General features: G+C 36.8%; 1 protein-coding gene across 2 annotated transcripts in view; it reads left to right on the top strand.

The window, feature by feature from the left end:
• Nucleotides 1-23,861, top strand: part of PRDM5 (PR/SET domain 5) — a 225,412-nt gene that overhangs the window by 197,367 nt on the left and 4,184 nt on the right. For both annotated transcript variants that reach the window (XM_030926048.1, XM_030926058.1), the window contains one exon: nt 9,492-9,596. In XM_030926048.1, coding sequence (XP_030781908.1) covers nt 9,492-9,596 — 105 coding nt within the window. The remainder of the gene's footprint in view (nt 1-9,491; nt 9,597-23,861) is intronic.

Here is a 23,861-nt window from a genome sequence, read left to right as displayed (position 1 = left end):
CCAAGTATCTGCAGTCAAGTTCAACAAGTATTAATTCTTTTTCCATTAATTAATTGGGAACAGAGCTACAGCCCACAGTACAGCATGCCATATATCTAACAGTTCCTCTTAATGGGCCCCTTTCTGAGAGTGCATGTGCCACCAGCTGCATACAATCACTACCTCACTACCCTAGCCATAAAACTTGAATTTTTATATGTAATATTAAAATTATATCTAATTCAAGGTGTAAGTGTAATTATGATGGTAGGCATCTTTATATAAGGTCTATTGTATAGTTTGTTCATATAGATTATGATAAAATTGAATTATGGGCATCCTAAGATCAAAGATACTTGCATTCTAGACCAGTGCTATTCAAAAGTGTGGCTTGCAGACCAGTGGCAGCCCATAAACTCTTTATTTCTGGTCTATGATAACTAAAGAAATCATGAGGAAGTGTTTAGAGCTCTTGTAGCATTTTGGCATTGCTGTGACATTGAAGTATATGATAATTTTTCTAGTAATTCATTTTAAGTATATTTTATAAAAGTATCACCCTGCAATAGACTGGGAAAAAGTCTTTCATTACAGATGGTTTGAGAAGCACTGTCTATAGTGTTTCTTTGGTTTGCCCCCCAGGGGACATTTGGCAATGTAGGGAGATATTTTGGGTTGTCACGACTGGGTGGAGGATGGAGTGGGGAAGGGTGTACTACTGACATCTAGTGGGTGCACAGGACAGTCCTCACACCAAAAAATTATCTGGCCCTTTTGCTGAGATCCAGAAACCTTGCTCTGGACCACAGTGGAGAGTTTAAGTGCTCTGTGCCTTGTCTAAGGAAAGGTTGGCAAATAGTTTCTTGCCAGAGTATAGGCTAGAAAGTCAACAACTGACTGACTGTGATCACAGACAGCCTCACAGTTGAAGCTCCATATCCCACAGTGGAAATTAGTGAGACATTTTGCAGAAGAGAAAGTTTGAGGGTTAAGTGAACCTGCCCCACATCTTTTAAAAATATAACACAAGCCTTTTTTGTTTATAAGTTGTCAGTTTCATCTATGCCACAGTTTGTAATGTGTCTGACAGATCAGCCACTACCATAGCAACTGAGAAAATAGGAAACTAGAAATTTATAAAATTTAGTTTATCTAGAAATTTCATATTTAAGAAATTGACACCAAATTTGTGCCTCATGTTTTTTTTTTAAATGAAACACTATTTTGCTTTCAGCTGAACCTTTGTTTTAAACATTTTTGGTAAGGCAAACTTCCCTAAAATCAATGGTATAAAATTAAAGGCATTAAAATGTTCTACTTTTGCAGAAAGGTCTAAGTGTAAATTGATGATGTGGTGTTCTCAGGGTCTCTCCTTAGTGAGAGTCCCTTATGAATTTTTTAGATTTTGTTTTAAATTTAGAAATAGGAAATAATTATCTGGTGAAATATGTCATTTTGTGAGTTTTAATAGAGTAAACATTAATGGCTATAAAATAGTCTAATCTACAAAAAGTAGCCAAACAAAATTAATTTGGATTAATTTGGATTAATGTGGATTAATTTGCATACCCTTTAAGTCCTAAAATGTCTTTTTGTGTGTGTGAGAGAGAGACAAAGACTGTCTTTCACATCTGATTCTTCTTTGGTAAACATCTCTAAATTTTATTTGAAATCCAGGTTGGTCACATGGACATTGTTTAATTAAGTGTGTACACTGTGGCTTTATTACAGCTTTGATCGAGACAGATAGAGAAAAGGTGTATCCATAGTGTATTCACAGAAGATACAACAACCACAGGGGAGCTAGTGTTTCACTCGCAAGTTGAACCTTCTCCTAAGCAAACCCGTGATTATATATATTCAGAAGACCACAAGCTCTGACAGTCCTCACCATGCTCACTAGTCTTCCTGTTTTCTTTCATTGCTTACAAGTTTCCCTTTCTCAATTTCAGTAGAGTCAGGCTAGAGAAAGAGAATATATCATGAAAGAGAACATATTAAACATCAGTCTATGATTTTGTGACACCTTTACCTTGGCCTTTGACTATAAGAGAAAGAGCTCATTGGTTTTATTTTCCATTTTATTTGATTGTGGTCTAATGTAAACCATAGTGAGCAACCACAGGATATCTTTGGATTATGTACCTACTGTGTGTGGATCAACTACCCTTGATCCATCCTGGGATCTGAGGTTGACCCATCCTTCTCTTTGGTAGCCTGTGTGATGGGGTCATACCTCTAACCTTTTGGTCAGGAATTCTTAGCTCAACTAAAAGAAAGCTTCTAATCAATTTCTATTTCTAAGGACTTCATGTTCACAGTCCTCCAAAGTTTATCTAAAATTTAACTTTGTTTCTGTGGAACCCTCTCAAATGATGTTGAGATTTATTAATTCATCTTATCAGAAAAAGTTACATTTGAAGATACTGTTCTTTTATATAGGTGGGTATTAACTACACAAAATACGACTTTTTATTAGCTAGATTACAAGGTGCAGGGCATAGAGCTGTGTAAATCCTACCTTTTGAATGAATTCCGCCAAGTATTGTTTGATTAAAGCTAGACTGATGAGACTCCTGATTAATTCTGCCTCTAATAGATTACAGTTTAACAGACAAATAGATTGCCTCCATTTAGTAATGATTCCCAAGTTATGATGACAAAGGACAAGCTATTTGTCAGTTAAACTGTGTAATCATCCAGAAACAGAATTAATCAAGAACCTAATCATTCTTTCTCTACTTAAATTCAGCTAATGAGTTAAAGTGTATAATTTATACTATATATTCTACTCAGGAAGGCTCTAGAGGCAATGAAGATTTTTTTTTTTCCACAATTTTCAGAGAAAGGAGCAGGAGTAGAAATCAGTGCCTCTCCAAGTTTATCCCCTGTACCACTGAGCTCGTTCTTTCTAACTGTGTTGACCATGTTCAGATTGGTAATTCTTTGGCATGGCTTATTAGGGGTAATGAAAAGAAATTAGTAAGGGGAGGGGTATGTGAGGGTTTGCTCTCTGAGAAAGAAAATGCATTTATTTTCTCCTATTTTTGTTTATTTGGTTCTCTTAACTTTAGAGGTGTGTGACCTAAGACCTCTTGGCTCTGCCTCTAGTATAAGAGCCATTTACTGGAGCAGAAATTCTCTAACACTTGCTTTGAAGACATTCACTATACATTGGAATCTTTTTCCATGGTAGGCGTTAGAAGTTCCTTCAAGGAGCACTGTAGACAGTCTGACTAGTATCTGCCATGAATTATATATATTCTTGTGATATCTTCAGGAATAGTGCAGGCTCTGTGTAGGATCTGAGATGAAGAAGACAGGCATTTAAAGGGCAAACACAGCTGCCTGTTAATATACTTAGTTATGACAGAGAGCGTTTCTTGCCAGACTGACATAGAAATATGATCTTGGTACCTTCATGAGCTTCTCTTAGGGCAAAACCCCAAGGACTCCCTGACTTTAAATGGTTCTAGGTAGAGAAAAGGGAGTCCAGGCAGATTGAAAACTACTTAATCAAATGGATTCCTCTTCAAACTTCTTTAATTGGAAGAACCTTCCGATTTTATCCTTTACTTTTTTTTATCCATTTTGTCCTTTACTTTTCTGCCAACATGCATGTATAAATACATGGTGGTTGTACTTGTAGTATATTGTGAAGGAGAAAATAAGGAAAGGTAATATAATTTCAATGACATTTGTAAGTGAAGTATATTAAATTAATCAGCAATAGCATATATAAACATGTGAAAAATATCAGTATGTGAGTGGATAACGTGTGTGTGTGTAAGTGTATAAGACATTATTTATTCAGCTAAGCCAATGATTAATACATGTTTGCATTTTTAAACCTCTTGTGATAACTACAAAGCCCTCCTCCCTCACCAGAATCTCAGTATACTAGCAGAGAACCAGTCTCTTAAGCATCTGTATGAGCAATGTCTAGGATACTCACCTAGACAGTGTCTCCTGAGAGGAAATTTGGGAAGGAGTAAAAGGGTTATTCTTAATCTCTGGTGCTCAGGCCTTGATTTTCATTTCCTTTTCTTCCCTGATACCTCTTCTTGCTCTTAGGATGGCATTTTGGCAGTTAGTTCTGTCTTAAGATGTTCTCTGCAAAACCCTCACCTGTCATTGACAGCTACTATGGTGCTGTGCCCCTCATGTCTTCACAACTTCTGGTCTTACAGATAAAGTGTAGGGATTAAGCTTTTTTTTCTTCTCATGTACTTCGTAATAATGTCTTTGTATTTTTTAAAATAAAAGTTTAAGTAGAAAAGCCTTAGTAAGAAATCCCAGCAACTTCAAACAAATTCTGATCCAAGTACTTAAAACTACCTTTTCATTTTCAAGTTTTTGAAAAACGGTGGAATATTTGAAAAAAATATTTGAAGTTGCCAAAAGTATTGTGATATGTGAAAATAGATTATGTTTATTCAGACTAGAGGGAAAAGCACATTATATTTTTTGGACTGCAAAGAAAATTCAACGTTTTTCCTGATGACTGTGAAGACTCATTAAACATTTTTTTTACATCTTTAAAATTATACACATAGTTACTTTCATTGCTGGCAACATGGTAGACACTCCATATCCTGGAAAAAAGGCCCTGTAAGGAGTACTTATTAATGCTGGATAAAGCAAAGCAAACAACAAACATCTGAACTTGTAAAAAAGTAATGGTAACCCTCAGGATTCAACAAGCAAAAATGGAGCTGAAAGTGAGTGATAAGTTCAAGTTGAGGATGCAGCACCTGCAGGGTGTTTGCCAGTATTGGTGATCTCAAGACTTGGTTTTTCATGGTGTCAGGGAAAATGAGACAAACTGTATGTTCAGATTATACAGCAAGATGGAATCCCATACCACTATTATTCTTGGACTCTAGAAATGCTATGCTCAAAATAAAATTGGAGACTAGACATAATCTTCCTTTGGTGAGGGGGTTGGTGCTTGAGACATTTAACTGTTTTGGAGTAATTGCTGGCTAGGGAAAGCTTTCTTCTTAGAGTTTATAACCGCAATCCTTCCCTCAAGTGTGGAGTTCAAACTTACAATATCTGCCTCACCAGAAAACCCTAAGGCAATAAATCAACTTAAAACAGTCTTTGATTGATAGCATCCCGGAGTGCCTGGCAGAAGCAAACACAAATGCTGTCTGGAGGGACTTACCCTCAACCTAGGGGTCACAGGATTTTAACAGATAAAGACCACCAAACGTGTGCTCATGATTTCAAATCCCAGACACCCAAGGAAACAAAAGCCACGAGCAGGAGACAGGAGAAACCACAAAAAGCAGAACTAGACTTCCAAACATCTTAAGATAATGCTTTATCAGATAAAGTAAATTATATAAATGTCTAGAATATTTTCAAATAGGCATAAACAACATGAGTTGCTTATGAGAAAAATGAGATTGTATCAAAAATTAAATGGAGTTGGGAAATGAGCAAATAAAACTTCTAAAAGTTAAAAATTTAATAACAGAAATTAAAAGCCCTAGGGTCCCATTAAACAGCAGGCTGAAAAGAGAATTGATCAACTGATTTTTAAAATCAATTGACTTTAAGAAATTAGAGTACAACACAAAGAGATGGAAATGGTAAAGAGATATTAAGAAATATGAAGAGTAAAGTGAGCCTATGATATATCTCACTGGATTTTTAGACTTTCATTCAACAACAAGTGAGAAAAGTAGTCATTTTCAGTCAAAAACAATTTGCCATCAACAGATCCTTGGAAAATCAGATAAATAAAAAAGCCTGAAAAGTAAAGAAATTGTTAAACATGTATAGAGCTAAATCACATTGATTGTATAAAGTAATGATGATTTCATATTAGGCACTGCAATGGACTGAATATTTGCATTCTCCCCAAATTCATTTGTGAAATCCTAACCATCAGTATGATGGTATTAGAGAATGGGACCTTTGGGAGCTGATGGGGTCATGAGGGTATAGCTGTCATGAATGGGATTAGTGCCCTTATAAGGAGCTGAAGAGACCAGAGTACTTTCCTTCCGCCATGTGAGGACAGGGAATTTGCAACCCGGAAGAGGGCCCTCATGTGAACCTGACTACAGTGACACCCTGACCTTAGACCTCCAGCCTCCAGAATGGTGAGAAATAAATGCCTGTTGTTTATAGCAACCCAGTCTATGGTATTTTGTTATGGCAGCTCAAAGTGACTAAGACAAGCATTAAAAATCAAGACATAAATAAAATACTGCTACATACTAACTTGTAAGAGGATCATTCTGCAGTACCTGTATTATTCAGTAGGAGAGAAAACATATGGATAAACTTTAGCTTTAAATATACAAAGTAAAATATTTTAAGGATAACCATTAAAAGGATAGAAATAGAGATAATAACTTTTAAAGTAGTACCAGGGAAAGGATCAATCTAAAATATGTAATAAAATATATGGGAAAAACTTGTAAAACAAATAGGATAATAGTAGTGCACAATATAAATATTAGAAATATATTCAAGTATATCAGTAATCACAAATTTGTAAAGAGGCAAAACTTGCCATCTTAGATAGAAACAATCTTTGGATCACAAAAAAGTTTGGGTGAAAAAAATCTAGTCATATGCTGTTTATAAAAGTTACTTCCCATACATAAGGATATAGGCTGTTTGAAAGCAAAAAGATGGGTATAGCAGGCAAATACTAATTTTAAAAAGCTTTTATAGCTATATTGCAGTCACATTAATTTCAAGTTAATGAAGAATTATTACAGATAGAGAAGGTCATGTCAAAATGATAAAAGGTTCTAATTTCCAATAATATAATAGTTTAAAATTTATGTATACTTACATATGTAATAAAAGTCTCAAAACATCTAAAACAAAGTGATAGAATCACAAGGATACACTGAATATTGGAGTATAAAATGGTTTATTAACTTGGTTTATTAACTTTGCAGAGCTGTTTGTTCATTCGTAGAAAAGTTGAAGAGTCAGTCCCACTTCTAGGTACACATCCCTTAGAGAGTTGCTTTCACCTATATTCAAGTGTACAAGATTTTTCAGGGCAACATTATTTATAAGAGTGTACAACTGGGAATAATATAGCTATCCATCATTGGAGAATGAATATAAATAACTTGTGGTATACATGTGTTTAATGTAATATGGCACAACATTGAAAATTAGTAAATATGAGCTACATGTGTTCACAAAAATGAAAGTGAGGCCTAGAAACCTGTGAGGATAATGTTGAACAATGATAAAGTATATATCAACAGAACACGCACAAAAAGTGAATACAGTATGATAGTATTTACATACTTTCAAATGGCAGAATAATACTCTATCTTAAGGTTCCATCCATACATAGGTAGTAACAATATAGAGAAAAGCAAGGGAATGGTACTTAACATATCTGAGGGAGCTGTCATCCCTGAGGAGATGGGACAGTGCTGCAGGTGGTGGGGGAGGAGGCAATTGAGAGCGGCACCTGTATTGAGAAGGTTGGATTTCTTAGGCTAGTTGGTGGGCACATGTATGTCTGTCTGGTTATTTACATACTGTTTTTTATGGGTCTGCAAAAAACGTTATAGATTTTTGATACTAGGGAGAAAATATAAATACAACTTGTTAACAAGAAACATGCATACACTACCTCAATTCAAAAATGTTTTTGTTTTCTTTTTGAGAGGGAGTTTTGCTCTTGTCACCCAGGCTGGAGTGCAATGGAGCAATCTTGGCTCACTGCAACCTCCACCTCCTGGTTTCAAGTGATTCTCCTGCCTCAGCCTCTGGAGTACTTGGGATTACAGGTGCCTGCCACAACACCCAGCTAATTTTTGTATTTTTAGTAGAGATGAGATTTCACCATGTTGGCCAGACTGGTCTCAAACTGCTGACCTCAGATAATTAATCTGCCTCGGCCTCCCAAAGTGCTAGAATTATAGGCATGAGCCACCATGCCCAGCCCAAGAACATTTATAGCAATATTTTTGAAGATATATTTGATAAAAAAAAAAAAACTCACTGCAAGTTTACCTAAATCTGAATGAAACTTTTTAATGATGCACTAAGTAGTAACTTGCAAACTGTTGGAATGGAATAATATTAATTAATTTATTTCACAATTAATCCAGACTAAAAAGATGGTGATATGACTAAGTTCCTGTTATCAAAGATGGCTAAGGAATTATAAATTATTTTTTCTCTTCATTTTGAGATACTTCTTTGCCTTAAGTTTTCTTTATTGTTTTTATAATAAAAATGCCTCATTTAAGAAATGTAATTTCGATTTTATAAAAGAATATCCTCCTGGAAAAATATGAGGTAATAGAAATGAAAATACATAAATCAGCCAGGCGTGGTGGCTCAAATCTGTAATCTCAGCACTTTGGGAGGCCAAAGCAGGTGGATCATTTGAGGTCAGGAATTGAGACCAGCCTGGTCAACATGGTGAAACGCCATCTCTACTAAAAATACAACAAAAACAGCAAAAATAGCTGAATATGGCAGTAGGCGCCTGTAGTCCCAGCTACTCATGAGGCTGAGGCAAGAGAATCGCTTGAACCAGGGAGGCAGAGGTTGCAGTGAGCCAAGATCATGCCACTGCACTCCAACCTGGGTGACAGAGGGAGACTCCGTCTCAACAACAAAAAGAAAACACATAAATCACAGTTGATTTATTTTTGAACTTATCTCCCAAAATCTGCAGAAAATTTAGTTCTAAAGTTTTTATTTCTAGGAATTCCTCTTAGACAGTAAACAATTTGTACCCTCTAGATCAAGGATTCTCAAACTTTCTTCATTCATGATGCCCTGTGTATCTCCATAGATTTTTATGGTACCCGTAGATCAAAAGAAACAACCTAGAAGTGTAAGCATTTACATCACAGCAACCATCCAGTGTCCACCATTGCAAAGACAGGACATCATTGGAAGAAGTGTAGCACATTCCAGTGTTGAAACTGAACTGCCTTGAGCTAGTCATTTTCAGTGTCCAACAGATGTAGATTATTCCTGTTTCCCCTGAAAATGTAAAATTGCTCATACTACCTGTATTAGTTTGTTCTCACACCACTATGAAGGAATACCTGAGACTGGATAATTTATACAGGAAAGAGGTTTAATTGACACTACAGTTCTGCATGGCTGGGGAGGGCTCAGGAAACTTACAGTCATGGTGGAAGCTCACTCATCCCTCTTCACATGGCGGCAGGAGAGAGAAGCATGGAGCAAAGTGGGAAAAGCCCCTTATAAAACCATCAGATCTTGTGGGAATTCACTCACTATCATGAGAACAGCATGGGGGTAACCACCCCCATGATTCAATTACCTCCCATCAGGTCTTTCCCATGACATATGGAGATTATGGGAACTACAATTCAAGATTAAATTTGGGTGGGGACACAGCCAAACCATATCAGCATATCTGTGAATTTGCTGCAGTATCCCGTAGATCCTGTAACAGTCACCTGAATATGGAGGGCTCTGCATTCATTCATTCACTGGCAATTTTTGTGGTCTCTTTTTGTTGACTGCAGGAGAAGCCGTACAAGTGCTCAGAGTGCAGCAAGGCCTTCAGCCAGAAGCGAGGCCTGGATGAGCACAAGAGGACGCACACTGGAGAAAAGCCTTTTCAGTGTGATGTGAGTTTGGAATTTTTTTTCCCCATAGTGTCTTCCAATAACAGGAAATAGGAGTGTGTGTGTATGTGTGTGTGTGTGTGGGTGTGTGTGTTGCATTGCTGGTATGTGCCTATGCCTATTAATGTCTTGTGCTATTTATAGCTTTTTCTTGCATAATACATGTAGCTGCATTGTAATCATTTTATTCATCTGGTTTGTTGGCAGCAAATAAATTCTGATTTTCTCTTAGACGTGCTTGTACCCTGTTTTAATACCGTTGTGTTGTTCTTCCAAGGTGTAAATGCATGATGATTTAAGGCAGCTTTCATGTGTCTGGCCAAATCTTTACTGATTAATGACAGTTAAACCGGAGATTCGACTGGTCATACATATTATTTACTTGGGTAAAGCCAAACATGTACAAAATTCCAAAATGCATATAAACTCCTTTGTGTTAAATAATGCTGTTACTAAGGGTTGTCTAAGTTTTCTGCTTATGACATTTGAATTAAAATTGAATTATTTGACATAGCATACATTATTTCTGAAAGAAAAAGAATACTACTGTTGACAGTAAAATTAATCTGAATATTGATCAATTTAGGGGAAAAAAAACACTGTTCTTTTGTGTGGGATTGGTAGTTGACAAAGAATCGACACATGTTAGGGAATCAATGTAAGAAAAAACATTAAAGCTGTACAGTGTGATATGGCACAGTGCAGAATTCTGCTTAAATGTTGAGGGAAATTCCAGAACTTAGATCCATCATCATGTCCCAATGGATACAGCATAGGGTAAGCAGTCCATGTGAAAGGAAACTCACAAACACAAGATGTTTTCCTTGTCCTTTCATGAAACTTCAGTGGTAAGGTTAAGGCAACAATGTACTCCCAGTGGGCATACTCATAAAAATACTTTTATTAACAGTACACTTCTTTTGAGGAAAGAAACAGTTGTAGAGAAAAAAACGCACACATATAAAGCTCTATACTGAACAGAGCTACAGTCCTAGTTCAGTGATTTCAATTAGTTTAAGTCATTGCTGCTTTTATTGGAAGCATTTTCATAAAGACAAACCCTATTTAGATGGTTTAATTGTACTGCTGCACAAATAACTGATACAGCCCAGAAATTAAATACTATCTGCATATGGACATCTTTCTACCATCACATTTAACCCATCTTTTAATCTATGCTGAATGCTTTTGTTGAATATTCCCTTAGGTGAATTGAAACGTCATGCTATGTTTTTTAAAACTACAATGTTACAAGTTGACTTTTTTCTATCTGCTTCCATCCAATTTATTTCTATGATGTGTTTAAAACTCCGAAATCTTCATTTGCAGCCCATACTGATCTACTGAGTAGAGATCCATATTTTTAAGTGCATCCTGAACATTTCTGAAATGCAGACTGCTCAGTAGAGAACTGTCTGCCTTTGCTGCAAAATCTTGTCCTCTTAACCTACTTTTTGGGGATGGAAGTCACCCTTTCCCACCCCACTCCAATCTCTCTCCCTCTTAAAGAGCTCTCAGATTCATTAATTTCTCTTAGTTTTCATTTCTACTTGTAACACATAGCTCAGACCTTCACTGTTTCATCTACATCCAGTCTCCAGTGTGTGTGTTCTCCACACTGTCACCCTACCCAGGTGATGCATTTTTTTAATTGAGGTGAAATTCACATGATATAAAATTAACCATTCTAATGTGAACAGTTCAGTGACATTTAGTATATTGACTGTGTTGTACAAGCACCACCTCTCTAACTCCAAAATATTTTCATCATCACAAAATAAAACTCCATACCCAATAAACATTTACACCCCACTTCCCTCATCCCTTAGCAGCTACCAATCTGCTTTCGCTTCTATAGACTTACCTATTCTAGATATTTCATATAAATGAAATATACAATATGTGACCTTTTGTGACTGGCTTCTTTCATTGAGCATAATGTTCTCAAGGTTTATCCACATTGTCTGATGTATCAGTAGGTCATTCCTTTTTATGGCTGGGTGATGTTCCATTATATTTCTATATCACAATTTGTTTATCCATTCATCTGTTGATGGACACTTCTTTCTACCTTATGACTATTGTGAATAGTGTTGTGGTGAACATGGGCATACAAGTATTTCAGCACCTGTTTTCAATTGTTTGGGGTATATACCTAGGATTGAATTGCTGAGGCATTTGGTAATTCTGTTTAACTTTTTTTGGGAACCAACATACTGTTTTCCTCAGGAGCAATACCATTTTTTATTTCCATCAGCAATGCACAAGGATTCCAATTTCTCCGCATTCTTGCCAACACTTATTTTTTATTTAATTACGCATATTGGTGGGTGTGACATATCTGACTATAGTTTTGATTTACATTCCCCAAAGAACTAATGGTGGTGAGCATCTTTCCATATGCTTCCTGACCATTTCTGTATCTTCTCTGGAGAAATGTTTCTTCAAGTCCTTTGCCCATTTTAAAATAGTATTGTCTTTTTGTTGTTGAGTTTTAAGAGGTTTTAAAGTTTGGATATTAGGCTCTTATCAGACATATGATACGCAAATATTTTTTTCATTCTGTAGGTTTTCTTTTCACTTTGTTGAAAATATCTTGAGATGCATAAGGACTTTTAATGTTGATGAAGTGCCCGTTATGCATTTTTTTCTCTATTTGATCATGCTTTTGGTGTTACATCTAAGAATTCATTGCCAAATCCAAGGTTGTGGGATTTGTCCTTCTGGTTTTTTGTTGTTGTTGTTGTTGTTGTTGTTGTTGTTTGTTTGTTTGTTTTTCTCTAAGAATCTTGTAGTTTTATCTCTTATATGTGGTATAAGGAAAATGTAGTTTTAGCTCTTATATGTGGCATTCTTTTTCAGTCTTTCACTATTGAATATGGTGGGTTTTTCGTAAATGCCCTTTATTTTGTTGAGAAATTTCCCTTTTCTCCTACCTTCCTGAGGTGTTTTTTTTTTAATCAAGAGAGGATGTTGAAGTTTGTCAGATGCCTTTTCTACATCAATTGAGATGACTATGTTTTTTCCCCTTTGTTCTGTTAGTATAATATATTGCTTTGATTTTCTTATTTGAACCACTGTTGGAGTCCTGAGATAAATCCCCATTGGTCATGGTTTAGAACCCTTTTAGTACGCTCTGAGATTCAATTAGTACTTTGCGTGTTTGTTTGTTTTAGGATTTTTGCATCTAGATTTATAAGAGATTTTGATCTGCAGTTTTCTTTTTTCATAGCATCTTTGTCTGACTTTGGTATTAAGGTGATGCTAGCCTTACACAATGAGTTAGGGAATGTTTCCTCCTCTTCTGTCTTTTTGAAAGACTTACAGAATTGGTGTTAATTCTTCTTTAAATGTTTGGTAGAATTTATCAGTGAAGCCACCTGATCCTGGACTTTTCCTTGTTGGTATGTTTTTTATTTGATTCAACCTCTTTATTGGTCTTTTTAATTTTTCTATTTCTTCATGAGTCAGTTTTGGTAATTGCTGTGTGCTTCTAGAAATTTGTTCATTTCATCATGGTTACCCAGTTTGTTGGTAAATTGAGTAACCATGATAAAATGGATATATATACACACACACACACATATATATATACATATATAATCAGTTTTTTACAATTTTGCTCAAATGACACGTCACTCATTAATACTACTTTAACCTCTTAGGCACAGTCATTCCAGGCTGTGCAAATGGCCCAGCATGCCTATAGTGATAACTTTGAAATCTTTCTTTCTCCTGCCCAAGTCTCTCTTTTGAACCCTAGGCAGATATTTTCAACTGCCTATAGGACATCTGTCTTGTATTTCAAACTGAAATCATGATCTCCCAGCTTTCTTAATCTGTCAACATGATCCTTTCCATTTCCCATATCTCTGAGTACTGTACCATCCCCAAATAACCCAAATCACATATCTGAGCCTCATGTTGGACACCTCTTTTTCCCTAAGCCATGAATGATAGCCACTATTCTAGTTAAGGTCTTGTGATGGGAAAGGCACAGAGATCCACGGTTTGCATATATTCTCTCTGATCTCCACTAAAACTCAGGAATATATAGGTGTTATTTGCATGTATATGAAGCAATCGAGGTTCATTGAGGTTGAGTGACTTGCCTACAGTTCACAGCAAGTCAGGATTCTAGAGTTCAAGGTTGCAGTGAGCCAAGATCGTGCCGCTTGGGCAAGGGAACAAGACTCTGTCTCAAAAAAGGAAAAAAAAAGAAAAGATTCTAGGGTCAAAACCCAGGTCTTTCTAAGCAGTTTACCATGTGGCTTTCACTCAGACCCTGTAATTCCTGCCTTTGCTTCTATCTGTTTTTCAAAAATACCACCATCTGTAAATTCTCATTGTCACCTTCATTTCTCTAATTCTCTCACACCCTCTCACATCCAATCCAGTAGCATAACCAGTTGGTTCTACATTAAAATAAGTTCAGGGTCTGAATAATTCTCATAACTCCACAGCTTTATCTCAGTCTCCTGGAATATTGCAATATCTTTTTACATGCTCTCTCTTTCTGTCTTTGCTCCCAACAGTCTCTCCTAAACTTGCCATGTAGAGTAATCTTCGTAAAACCTGAGTCAGATTATATATTTGTAAAATGAATATCGTATTCATTTGCTCAAACCTTCTCATGACTGTGTATCTCATTTAGAGTGAAAACAAGTTTTATCATGGTCTGAAAGACCTCACATGACCTGCCCCCCTCACTCTCCCACTCTGCTCTCTTTGACTTCATCAGCACCCTCCACCTCACTCTGGTCACATGGCCTCTTTACCCTTCTTTGGACACGTTGAACCTACCCTGCATCTACATCTTGGCCTTTGCATCTGCTGTTGCTTCTGCCTAGAACACCTTTCTCCAGGTTTCTTCATGGCCTGCTCATGTGCTTCTTTCAGATCTCTGCTCAGATTACTTTCTCTCTTATCTCCATTACTTCCTTAGCTCTCATTCTATATTATTTGTCATCATGGCACTTATATCTACCAAAAATTTGTTTGTTTAATAAACTTATTTATCATTTATTATAAGCTCCATGACAACAAGGTTTTGTCTTTATTATTTATTGTTGGATCCTCAAGCCTAGAACAGTGCCTGGCATGTGGGAAGCATTCAATATTTTGAATGGATAAATAAGTGAATTAATAACTCCTGCTTTTGTTCATGTTGAAATCATTTCTGGCCTGGAGTGGAACAATAGTACTGGCCTCCCTGGATCCAGTGTCATACTCTCTTGCTTGCTAACTGAATTATACTTTAGTTTCAGTCTCTATTTAGAATCCTTTAGTGAATTCCCACCACTTACAAAATATACTTCCACTCTCTTGTTATGATTACCATGATTTCCAGGATTTGTTTCCAGCTTTCAACTCTAATTTATTTTCAATTTATTTCTCTAGTGACATCTAATCTTTAGCTTCTGTGAATTCTTTTCACTTCCCCAACTGAGACATGTTCTTCGCACTCGCAGTACCTGTGCCTATCTTCTTCCCTCTCCCTGTCATATGATCCCCGCCCCCTTAGGACATGATAAACCTCCATGCATCCTTCCAGATCAGGCCTTCTGCCACATTTTCCTTAAAGCCTGCCCTCTTCTCTCCAAGCCATGGACTGCACTCTTCTGTTCCTCTCTTTGTACTATGCTCGTGACTTTACAAATGTTTCTACTTATAATGTGGACTCCACAAAGGCTATACAGTGTGTTCTTTGTCATTTTCTTCCCAGAAGAAGTGGTAGGCACATTATATGTGATAAGTATGTGTTAACTGAAGATATTTGTATAGAATTTCCCAAGGTGCTTTCTGTTAAACATCTTATTTCACTCTATTTTAAAACAAAATCAGTTTACTTCCAGTCTAGAGGAAGAATAAATATTTTGCTAATAACACTTCTAAGTTGGAGTAGGGTGAAAGTTTGGATAAGAATCACAGGTAGAAAGAAAAGGAAGCATCCGTGTTATACTGTTTGAACTCGTTTTTGCTCTCCCCTGTTTGTAAAATGAATGTTCTTGCATTTGGCTGATTTATACAGAGCATCATTTGGAGTCTTTTACTGACTGCATTCAAGTTCATGAAAACAGCTTTTAATGTCTGGTTAGTCAGCTTTACAACTGTGACATCAGGTACTCTCTCCTGATATTTAATCCTGTACTCTGGCTCTCATTCAGCAAGCTGTTGGATTGTTCCCATCTCATCTCCAGTGTGGAGCTTCTAGGACTTCCTTAATTCAGACCCATTATCAATGATTTCAGCATCTTGCTCAACTTCCTTTCCATTTTTTCCAGCTTGCCATTGCTCTCATTTTCCCATGGTAACTGTGCAAATGGACTTGCACTTTGTATCCCTCCCACCACAGTGGCAGGCTGAACTGTCTGAGAACCTTTCTTACATTCTCACAGTGGTTTTTTAATATATTTGTTAATGGTGTCAGCCAGGCAAATGGAAAAAGTAGGGTGAGTTCACATATCTCTGTTTGAAATGAGATATTTTAGTAATAGTCGGCCCTTGGGAGGGAGGATAGACTCTGAACCCAGACTGTCTGGGTTTAAATTCTGAAAACACTGCCTAGTTCTTTGAACCTGGGAAACCTAGTTAACATTTTGTGTTTTCATTTTCTTCCGTAAAATGGGTTTAATGGTAACATTAGTATCTACTTAAAAGCGTGACTGTGAGGATTGAACAAGTTAATATTTAGAAATTGTTAAGAGTGGCTCCTGGCACATGGTGAAAGTTGTAAGATAGTTAAGCCTAGGCCCTGTGCTGGGCACTGGGATGAAATAGTAGAAGATGCCATGTCCCACCCTCATAGAACTCACATTCTTATGGAGTATAACATTAAACAAATACATGACACCAGGCATGGTGACTCATGCCTGTAATCCCAGCACTTTGGGAGGCTTAGGCAGGAGGATCGCTGAAGCCCAGCAGTTCAAGACCCATCTGCGCAACATCACAAGACTTCATATTTACAAAAAACATAAATAAAAAATTAGCTGGGCATGGTGGCACACAATTGTAGTCTCAGCTACTCAGAAGTCTGAGGTGGGAGGATTGCTTGAGCATAGGAAGTCAAGGCTGCAGTGAGCTATGATCAGACCACTGCACTCCAGCCTGGGTGACAGAGAGACACCATGTCTCCAGAGAAAAACAAAAACGAAAAACCAAATACATGAATTAACATGTAATTACAATTCATGATAAAGACTGGGAAAGAGAAGGCAGAAAAAAGCCATGAGGCTATAAATGAATAGTTAGGGAAAAATTCTCTGTGAAAGTGACTCTAAGTAACCTAAAAGATAAGAAGAGTCAGCTATGGGGAAAAGAGCATCTCAGGAGAGGAAAAGCATGAATTGAGGCTGGGAATGGGCATGGGGGAAGGAGAAGGCTGGTGAAACTGGAGCACAGTGAGAGAAAGAGAGGGGTGCAGGGTGAAGTAAAAAAGAGAATTGGAGGCTTTGCAGCCATGTTAAGAAAGGTATTGTGAATCTAATAAGGAGCCATTGAAGAATTTGGTATCAGTTTTTTATGTTGACATTGGGTTTGGAGAAGGGGCGAGAGAAATAGAACACGGGGGATAAATGTTATAATCGATCTTCTTTATGACTATGAATTTTAATATATACTTATAAAAACAATTTAGCATTTCTTTCACTTGAAAGTACTCTCCATAGATACTGTCTTCAGTTTCTCCAGGATGATTCTGCAGTCTTTGGGGATACTTATATTGCCTATAGAGATTCAGTCAGTCAATCGATCAGTGAATCTATCAACCATTATTTGTTTCTTTAATTCAAGAAATATTTATGTAGTGGCTACTCTTGCCCTCATGTTCCTTAGTTTAGCAAGGTGACAGACATAAAAAAATAACACGAATCATGAATGACACTTGAGGAAAGTGTCATGAAGGAAAAGTAAAGGCTGCTATGAGAGCATTTAACAGAGACCATCAGCCGGCAGATGAGTCACGTGGGCTTCCTAAGGATGAGTAAGAGTAAGCTGAGTAAAGAGAAGTGAGAAAGTTCTGAGGCAGGAAGCCCAGTGATATCTTCAAGAACCTGCAGGAGGCCTATTTGGTTTGGTGAGAGCTCAGTGATTACCCTACAAGCAGCGAAAAACCATGGAATAATTTTAGGTAATATTGTGACATTGTGTTTTCAAAAAGTCATTTCAATTGTAATGTGGAGCATGGACTGGAGGGGAGGAGGAGGAATGCAGGAAGATTCAGATAGTATTTAGCAGTGGGTTACTTTTGGCCTATATGATCATGTCCTGCACATTAGAGGGCATTACTTGCATGCTTGCCCCTATGCAGAATGCAAGTAATATTCCCCATTTGTGGAGACGTTGAGATACCCCCCACAATTCCAAACATTTCCTGCAGAGAGGGGAAGTTGTACCACCTCTATCTGAGGATGATTGAAGCTTACTGTTGCGATAATCTAGGCTTTAGTTTTCAGAGTGACGAGATGTACATTGAAGCAGGCATACACGACATCCATTGGAATATGGGAAGAAAAAATTACCACTTCGAGTCCCATTTTTTTTTTCAACTTCTCTTTGAGATTCAGAGAGTACATTTGCAGGTTTGTTGTACATGGTTATATTGCATGATGCTGAAGTTTTGAGGTGTGAATGATCCCATCAGCCAGGTACTGAGCATAGTACCCAGTAGTTTTTCTACCCTTGCCTCCTCCCCTCCTTCCTTGCTCTACTAGTCCCCAGTCTCTATTGTTAGTTACCACCTTTATGTCAATGTTTAGCTCCCACTTAAAAGAGAGAATATGCAGTGTTTGGTTTTCTGTTCCTGCATTAATTCACTTAGGATAGTGGCCCCCAGCTGCATCCATGTTGCTACAAAGGACATGATTTCATTATTTTTTTATAGCTGCATAGTATTCCATGGTGTATATGCACCACATTTTCTTTATTCAGTCCACTGTTCATGGCACCTAGGTTGATTCCATGTCTCTGCTATTGTGAATAGTTCTGCAGTGAACATGCAAGTGCGTATGTCTTCTTGGTAGAATGATTTGTTTTCTTTTGCATGAATACCCAGTAATGAATGGGATTACTAGGTTGAAGGGTAGTTCTGTTTTAAGTTCTTTTAGAAATCTCCAGACTGTTTTTCACAATGGCTGAACTAATTCATATTCCCTCCAACAATGTATAAGCATTCCCTTTTCTCTGCAGCCTCACCAGCATCTGTTGTATTTTCTACTTCTTTTTTTGTTTTTTTGTTTTTGTTTTTGTTTTTGTTGAAACAGAGTCTCACTCTGTCGCCCAGGCTGGAATGCAGTGGCACGATCTCAGCTCACTGCAACCTCCGCCTCCCGGGTTCAAGCAATTCTTCTGTCTCAGCCTCCTCAATAGCTGGGACTACAGCCACCCGCCACCACACCCAGTAATTTTTGTATTTTTAGTAGAGACAGGGTTTCTCCATATTGGTCAGGCTGGTCTCGAACTCCTGACCTTAGGTGATCTGCCCTTCTTGGCCCCCCAAAGTGCTGGGATTACAGGTGTGAGCCACCGTTCCTGGCTGACTTCTTAACAATAGCCATTTTGACTAGTGTGAGATGATATCTCATTGTGGTTTTGATATGCATTTATCTAATGATCAGTGATGATGAGCATTTTTTCATGTTTGTGTCCACTTATATGTCTTCTTTTGAGAAGTGTTTGTGAATGTCTCTTACAATAATATATAAATACAGTAGTGCAAATGTATGTTTTATTTAAAAATACAGATACTACAGTTGCATTTTTTAATGGGGTTGTTTCTTGCTTATTCAACTGTTTAATTTCCTTACAGATTCTGGATATTAGAACTATTGGATACACAGTTTGTGAATATTTTTCTCTCATTCTGTCAGTTGTCAATTTTATGGATAGTTTTGCTATGCAGAAGCTCTTTAGTTTTATTAGGTTTCACTTGTGAATCTTTTGTTTTGTTGCAATTGCTTCTGAGAATTTAGTCATAAATTATTTCCCAAGACTTCTGTCCAGAATGGTGTTTCCTAGGTTTTCTCCTAGGATTTTTATAGTTTTGAGCTCTTACATTTAAATCTTTAATTCATCTTAAAGTTAATTTTTGTATATGTTAAAAGGTAGGGATCCAGTGTCATTTGTCTGCATATGGCTTGCCAGTATCCCAGTGCTTATTCAATAGGTGTTTATTGAATAGGGAGCCCTTTCCCTATTTCTTATTTTTTGTCAACCTTGTCAAAGATCAGATGGCTGTAGGTGTGTGACTTTATTTTTGGCTTTTCTATTCTGTTGCATTGGTATATGTGTCTGATTCTGTACTAGTATCCTACTGTTTTGGTTACTGTAGCCTTATAGTTTGAAATTGGGTAATGTGATACCTCCAGCTTTGTTCTTTTTGCTTAGGATTGCTTTGGCTATTTGGGCTTTTTTTTTTTTTTTTTTTTGGTTCTGTATAAATTTTAGAATATTTTTTTTCTAGTTCTGTGGAAAATGATACTGGTTGTTTGATATTTGATAGTAACGGCATTGAATCTGTAGATTGCTTTGAGCAGTATGGCCATTTTGATGATATTGATTCTTCCAATCTCTGAGCATGGAATATTTTCCCATTTGTTTGTATAATCTGTGATTTCTTTCAGCAGTGTTCTGTAGTTCTACTTGTAAAGTAGAACACCTCCTTGGTTAGATGTATTCCTAAGTACTTTTTGTATGTGGCTATTTTAAAAACAGGAACACAATTAAATTTTATTATCATTAAACAGAAGATTTAACTTTGGCGCCCTGGCTTGGGCACTGCTGGCTGGTCTCTTCTGAGGTGCAGTAACACGTGTGATCAAAGGGAATAATGTCAATTCCACGTTGGTGCTGGTTGGCTGACAGTCCCGAGGCACTTGTTTGCTTTCAGTGCACTCTTAGGATTGCAATTTGTGTCTCTTAGGTTAACAGAGATATGGATTATATTATCTGTTTTTAAATAAAGTAATGCTTACAAAATGAACAAGTGGCTAAAAGAAGCCTGTACAGAAATACGGATTGAAAATAATACTAATGATACAAACAGAAGATAATGAAAAGAAAGCAGAGTTAATACTACTAGTCAGTAGCAATTTGAGATAAAATATAATGACATCATCATATGTGATGAGAAGTAAGCCAAAAATGGAAATTATTAAGGAGACATCTTGCCTTTACATTTGTTAAGGATGACTCCAGCCCTAAATATGTATCCCATCTTAAAATCTTACCTAGTGAAAATATAAAGCCATAAATATTAAATTACCATTAAAATATTTATTTTGCCTTTATCATCAAAATTTTGTCTGTCTTTAATATAATATATAAAAACAGTAGTGCATGTGTATGTTTTATTTAAAAATACAGATACTACACTTGCATGCTGAAACATTTTCTTAGTGAGAGAGAAGCACTGGTCTGAGTAAACAGTGTCTCTGACTAAGGTGGTGGCAGTGGACATGGAGACGATTAGATGCCTTCATGTCTTTGAGAAAGATGTGCAAAGAAGAGCTGGTAGAACTTTGTAATTGATTGGATCAGATAAGGAGAGTGAGACATTGGGTGAAGGTTAATTGCCACATTTACAGTCAAACCAGATGGAGGGTCAGACCATTTTTTGAGACTTAGGTTTGAGAGACAAGAATTCTGAGTTCAGTTTTAGACATAGGAAGTTTGGAGTACCAGTGAACTATCCAAGTGGTCAGTTAAGTACTCCACTGTTGAGATCAGAAGGGGGACTGCACTAAAAATATTACTTGCTAGTGATCTCCATATATGTGGTAACAAAAGGTATGAATACGATTGAGATACCAGAGGAGAAAATACCTAGTGAATGGAGAAGAAAGCCAAGGATTGGGCACTGAAATCCTGACTTACTTACTTAGGATGGAGGAAGAGCCTATTCCAGAAAACAAAAGGGAATAAAAGGCCAGATAGTTAGAAGGAAAACAAGGAGAGTAGGTCATTATAGAAACTAAAGGAATGACAGGGGAAAGTGGTCATGTATGTCAAATAATGCTAAGAATTCATGTTAAATGAGGGCTCAAAAGTGCCAGGATTTAGCAATGTAGAGATCATCCATAACATTTCAGAGAGCTGTGGGGAGAGTTAAGAAGTCCAAGGCAGAAGTCTGATGTGAGTGGACTTGCTGCTAAGTGAACATGGAACCATCACCCAACTAACTGCATTTTTTCATTCCAAAATAATACTTCCTGATTATAAAAATGTACTTTTTAATAAGAAGACCAAAAAAAGATCCCCAGTTTTCCAACTGATGTCAGCTAATATTAATCTGTTGACATTTCCTTCATATACTTATTAATATGGATACAGTTATAATTTTTATTTCAATATTGTAGACTAAATTGCATTGATCTTATTATTCTGCTTTCCTTTCTTTATGTTTCTTCTTGCCTTTAAGTATTTTTGAAATTACTATCTTGGCTGGACGTGATAGCTCACGTCTGTTTTCCCAGCACTTTAGGAGACTGAGGCAAGAGGATCGCTTGAGCCCAGGAGTTGGAGATCAGCCTGAGCAACGTGGTAAAATCTCATAGCTAAAAAATACAAAAAAAAAAAAAAATTAGCTGGGCATGGTGGCATCTGCCTGTAGTCCCAGCTACTCCAGAGGCTAAGATGTGAGTCCAGGGAGGTCAAGGCTGCAGTGAGCCAAAATTGTGCCACTGCACTCCAGCCTGGGCAACAGAGCAACATCTTGACTCAAAAAAAAGAGTAATATTTTTAACAACTGAAAAATATTTCTGAGTCTGATTATATCAAAATGATTATGCTTATTAACTTTAATTGGCCAAGTAAGTCGTTTGTAATTTTCACTTTTATATATGAGTCTGTATGAGCATCCTGTATATAAATCTTTGACTAGGAGACATTCATACAAGTGATACTCCTGGTTCTTCAAAGGCTTGCTGTCTCTCTGTCTCGCCAATATTCTTTTGAGGGAGTACTACTTAGTATCCATTACACTCTATCAGCCTCATTTTATATAGTTTTATGCACATGTTAATCCCTCTTTGAAAATAGTGTTTGTGTGTGTGTTATTATTTTGTAACCGTATTTCTTAAGTACAGTATGTGTGTGTTTGCAGTTTGCTTTTTACCCTAATTGAACCTTATCTTTAAGGGTACTTAACCTTAAGGGTACTTAATACTTTTATATTGATTATTATAATTTATATACTTTACAGTCTGCCATCATATGTTATGCTGTTGCATGTTTCCTGGGTCTTTACCCTTTTCCTCTGATTTTGCGACATGGACATGGCTTTGTTTTACAGTTGCCTCAAAGGTATTGAGTTACAAACCTTATGCTTACAAGCTATTCCAAAAGAAAAGTGTCATTTCCTGAGATGAACTGGCTGCATTGTATTTGTTTTGAGAAATTGTTTGTTTGCAAAGTCACTTGTATATTCCAGGGAACTGCCACTCTTTGGAACAGAGGTGTTTTCTTTGTATTCCACTTGTGCTGACCTTGCCTCCCTCTCGTTAACATTTGTCTATTCTTTCCAATCTGCTGAGGAAGATGAAAGAGAAAAAAAATGTGCACTGACATTTATTGAGTGTCTACAGTATAGCCCTTATTTACACAGAGTATTTTATTTAATCTTAATAATCCAGCGAGGTAAGTACATTGTCATTTTACAGGTGAGGGAACTAAAGTTAAAAGGCATACTTGGTCCATTTAATTTCCTTAGTAAATAGTAGAGTCCAAATTCAAACTCGAGGTGGTTCTTCAACAGATACTTATTGAGTGCTTACTCTACAAAAATTGTTGTACCCTTTAGGGTACATAAGGGAATAAAATATATGAAGATCCCTGCTCTCATGTTGCTGAGACTCTAGTGAGCAGAGAGAGACACTAAACAAGAGAGTAGGTAAATTACAGTGGGACAGAAAGTGATGGGTACTATGTAAAAAGTAAATTTGAACAGAGTAAAGAGAATCCAGAAAGGACAACAGGCTTCAGTTTTAAATTGGGAGGTCAGAGCAGGCTTCCTTAGAAAGTGATCAGACTCTAAAGCTTATTTTCTTTATACCACACTATGCTGCAACTTCTGTGTCAAAATTCATTATTATTGGATTACCCCCTCCTTACCCAATTAGGGCCCTGAGCCTTTCTGGGTTTCTTATTGCTGTGAGTGTAAATCTTCTTTCCTCCATAAAGAAAAAGGGCAAAGGTTTTTTGTTTTCTTTCATTTTGTTTTACTGTAAGATTTTCCCAAGCCTAACCTCATTTAAAACTCCAGCTTTCTTT

The sequence above is a fragment of the Rhinopithecus roxellana genome, chromosome 2, assembly GCF_007565055.1.
Source record: "Rhinopithecus roxellana isolate Shanxi Qingling chromosome 2, ASM756505v1, whole genome shotgun sequence".
Lineage (NCBI taxonomy): Eukaryota > Metazoa > Chordata > Mammalia > Primates > Cercopithecidae > Rhinopithecus > Rhinopithecus roxellana.
The sequence above is the reverse complement of the archived record's forward strand: the minus strand, read 5'-3'. Positions and strand labels throughout refer to the sequence as shown.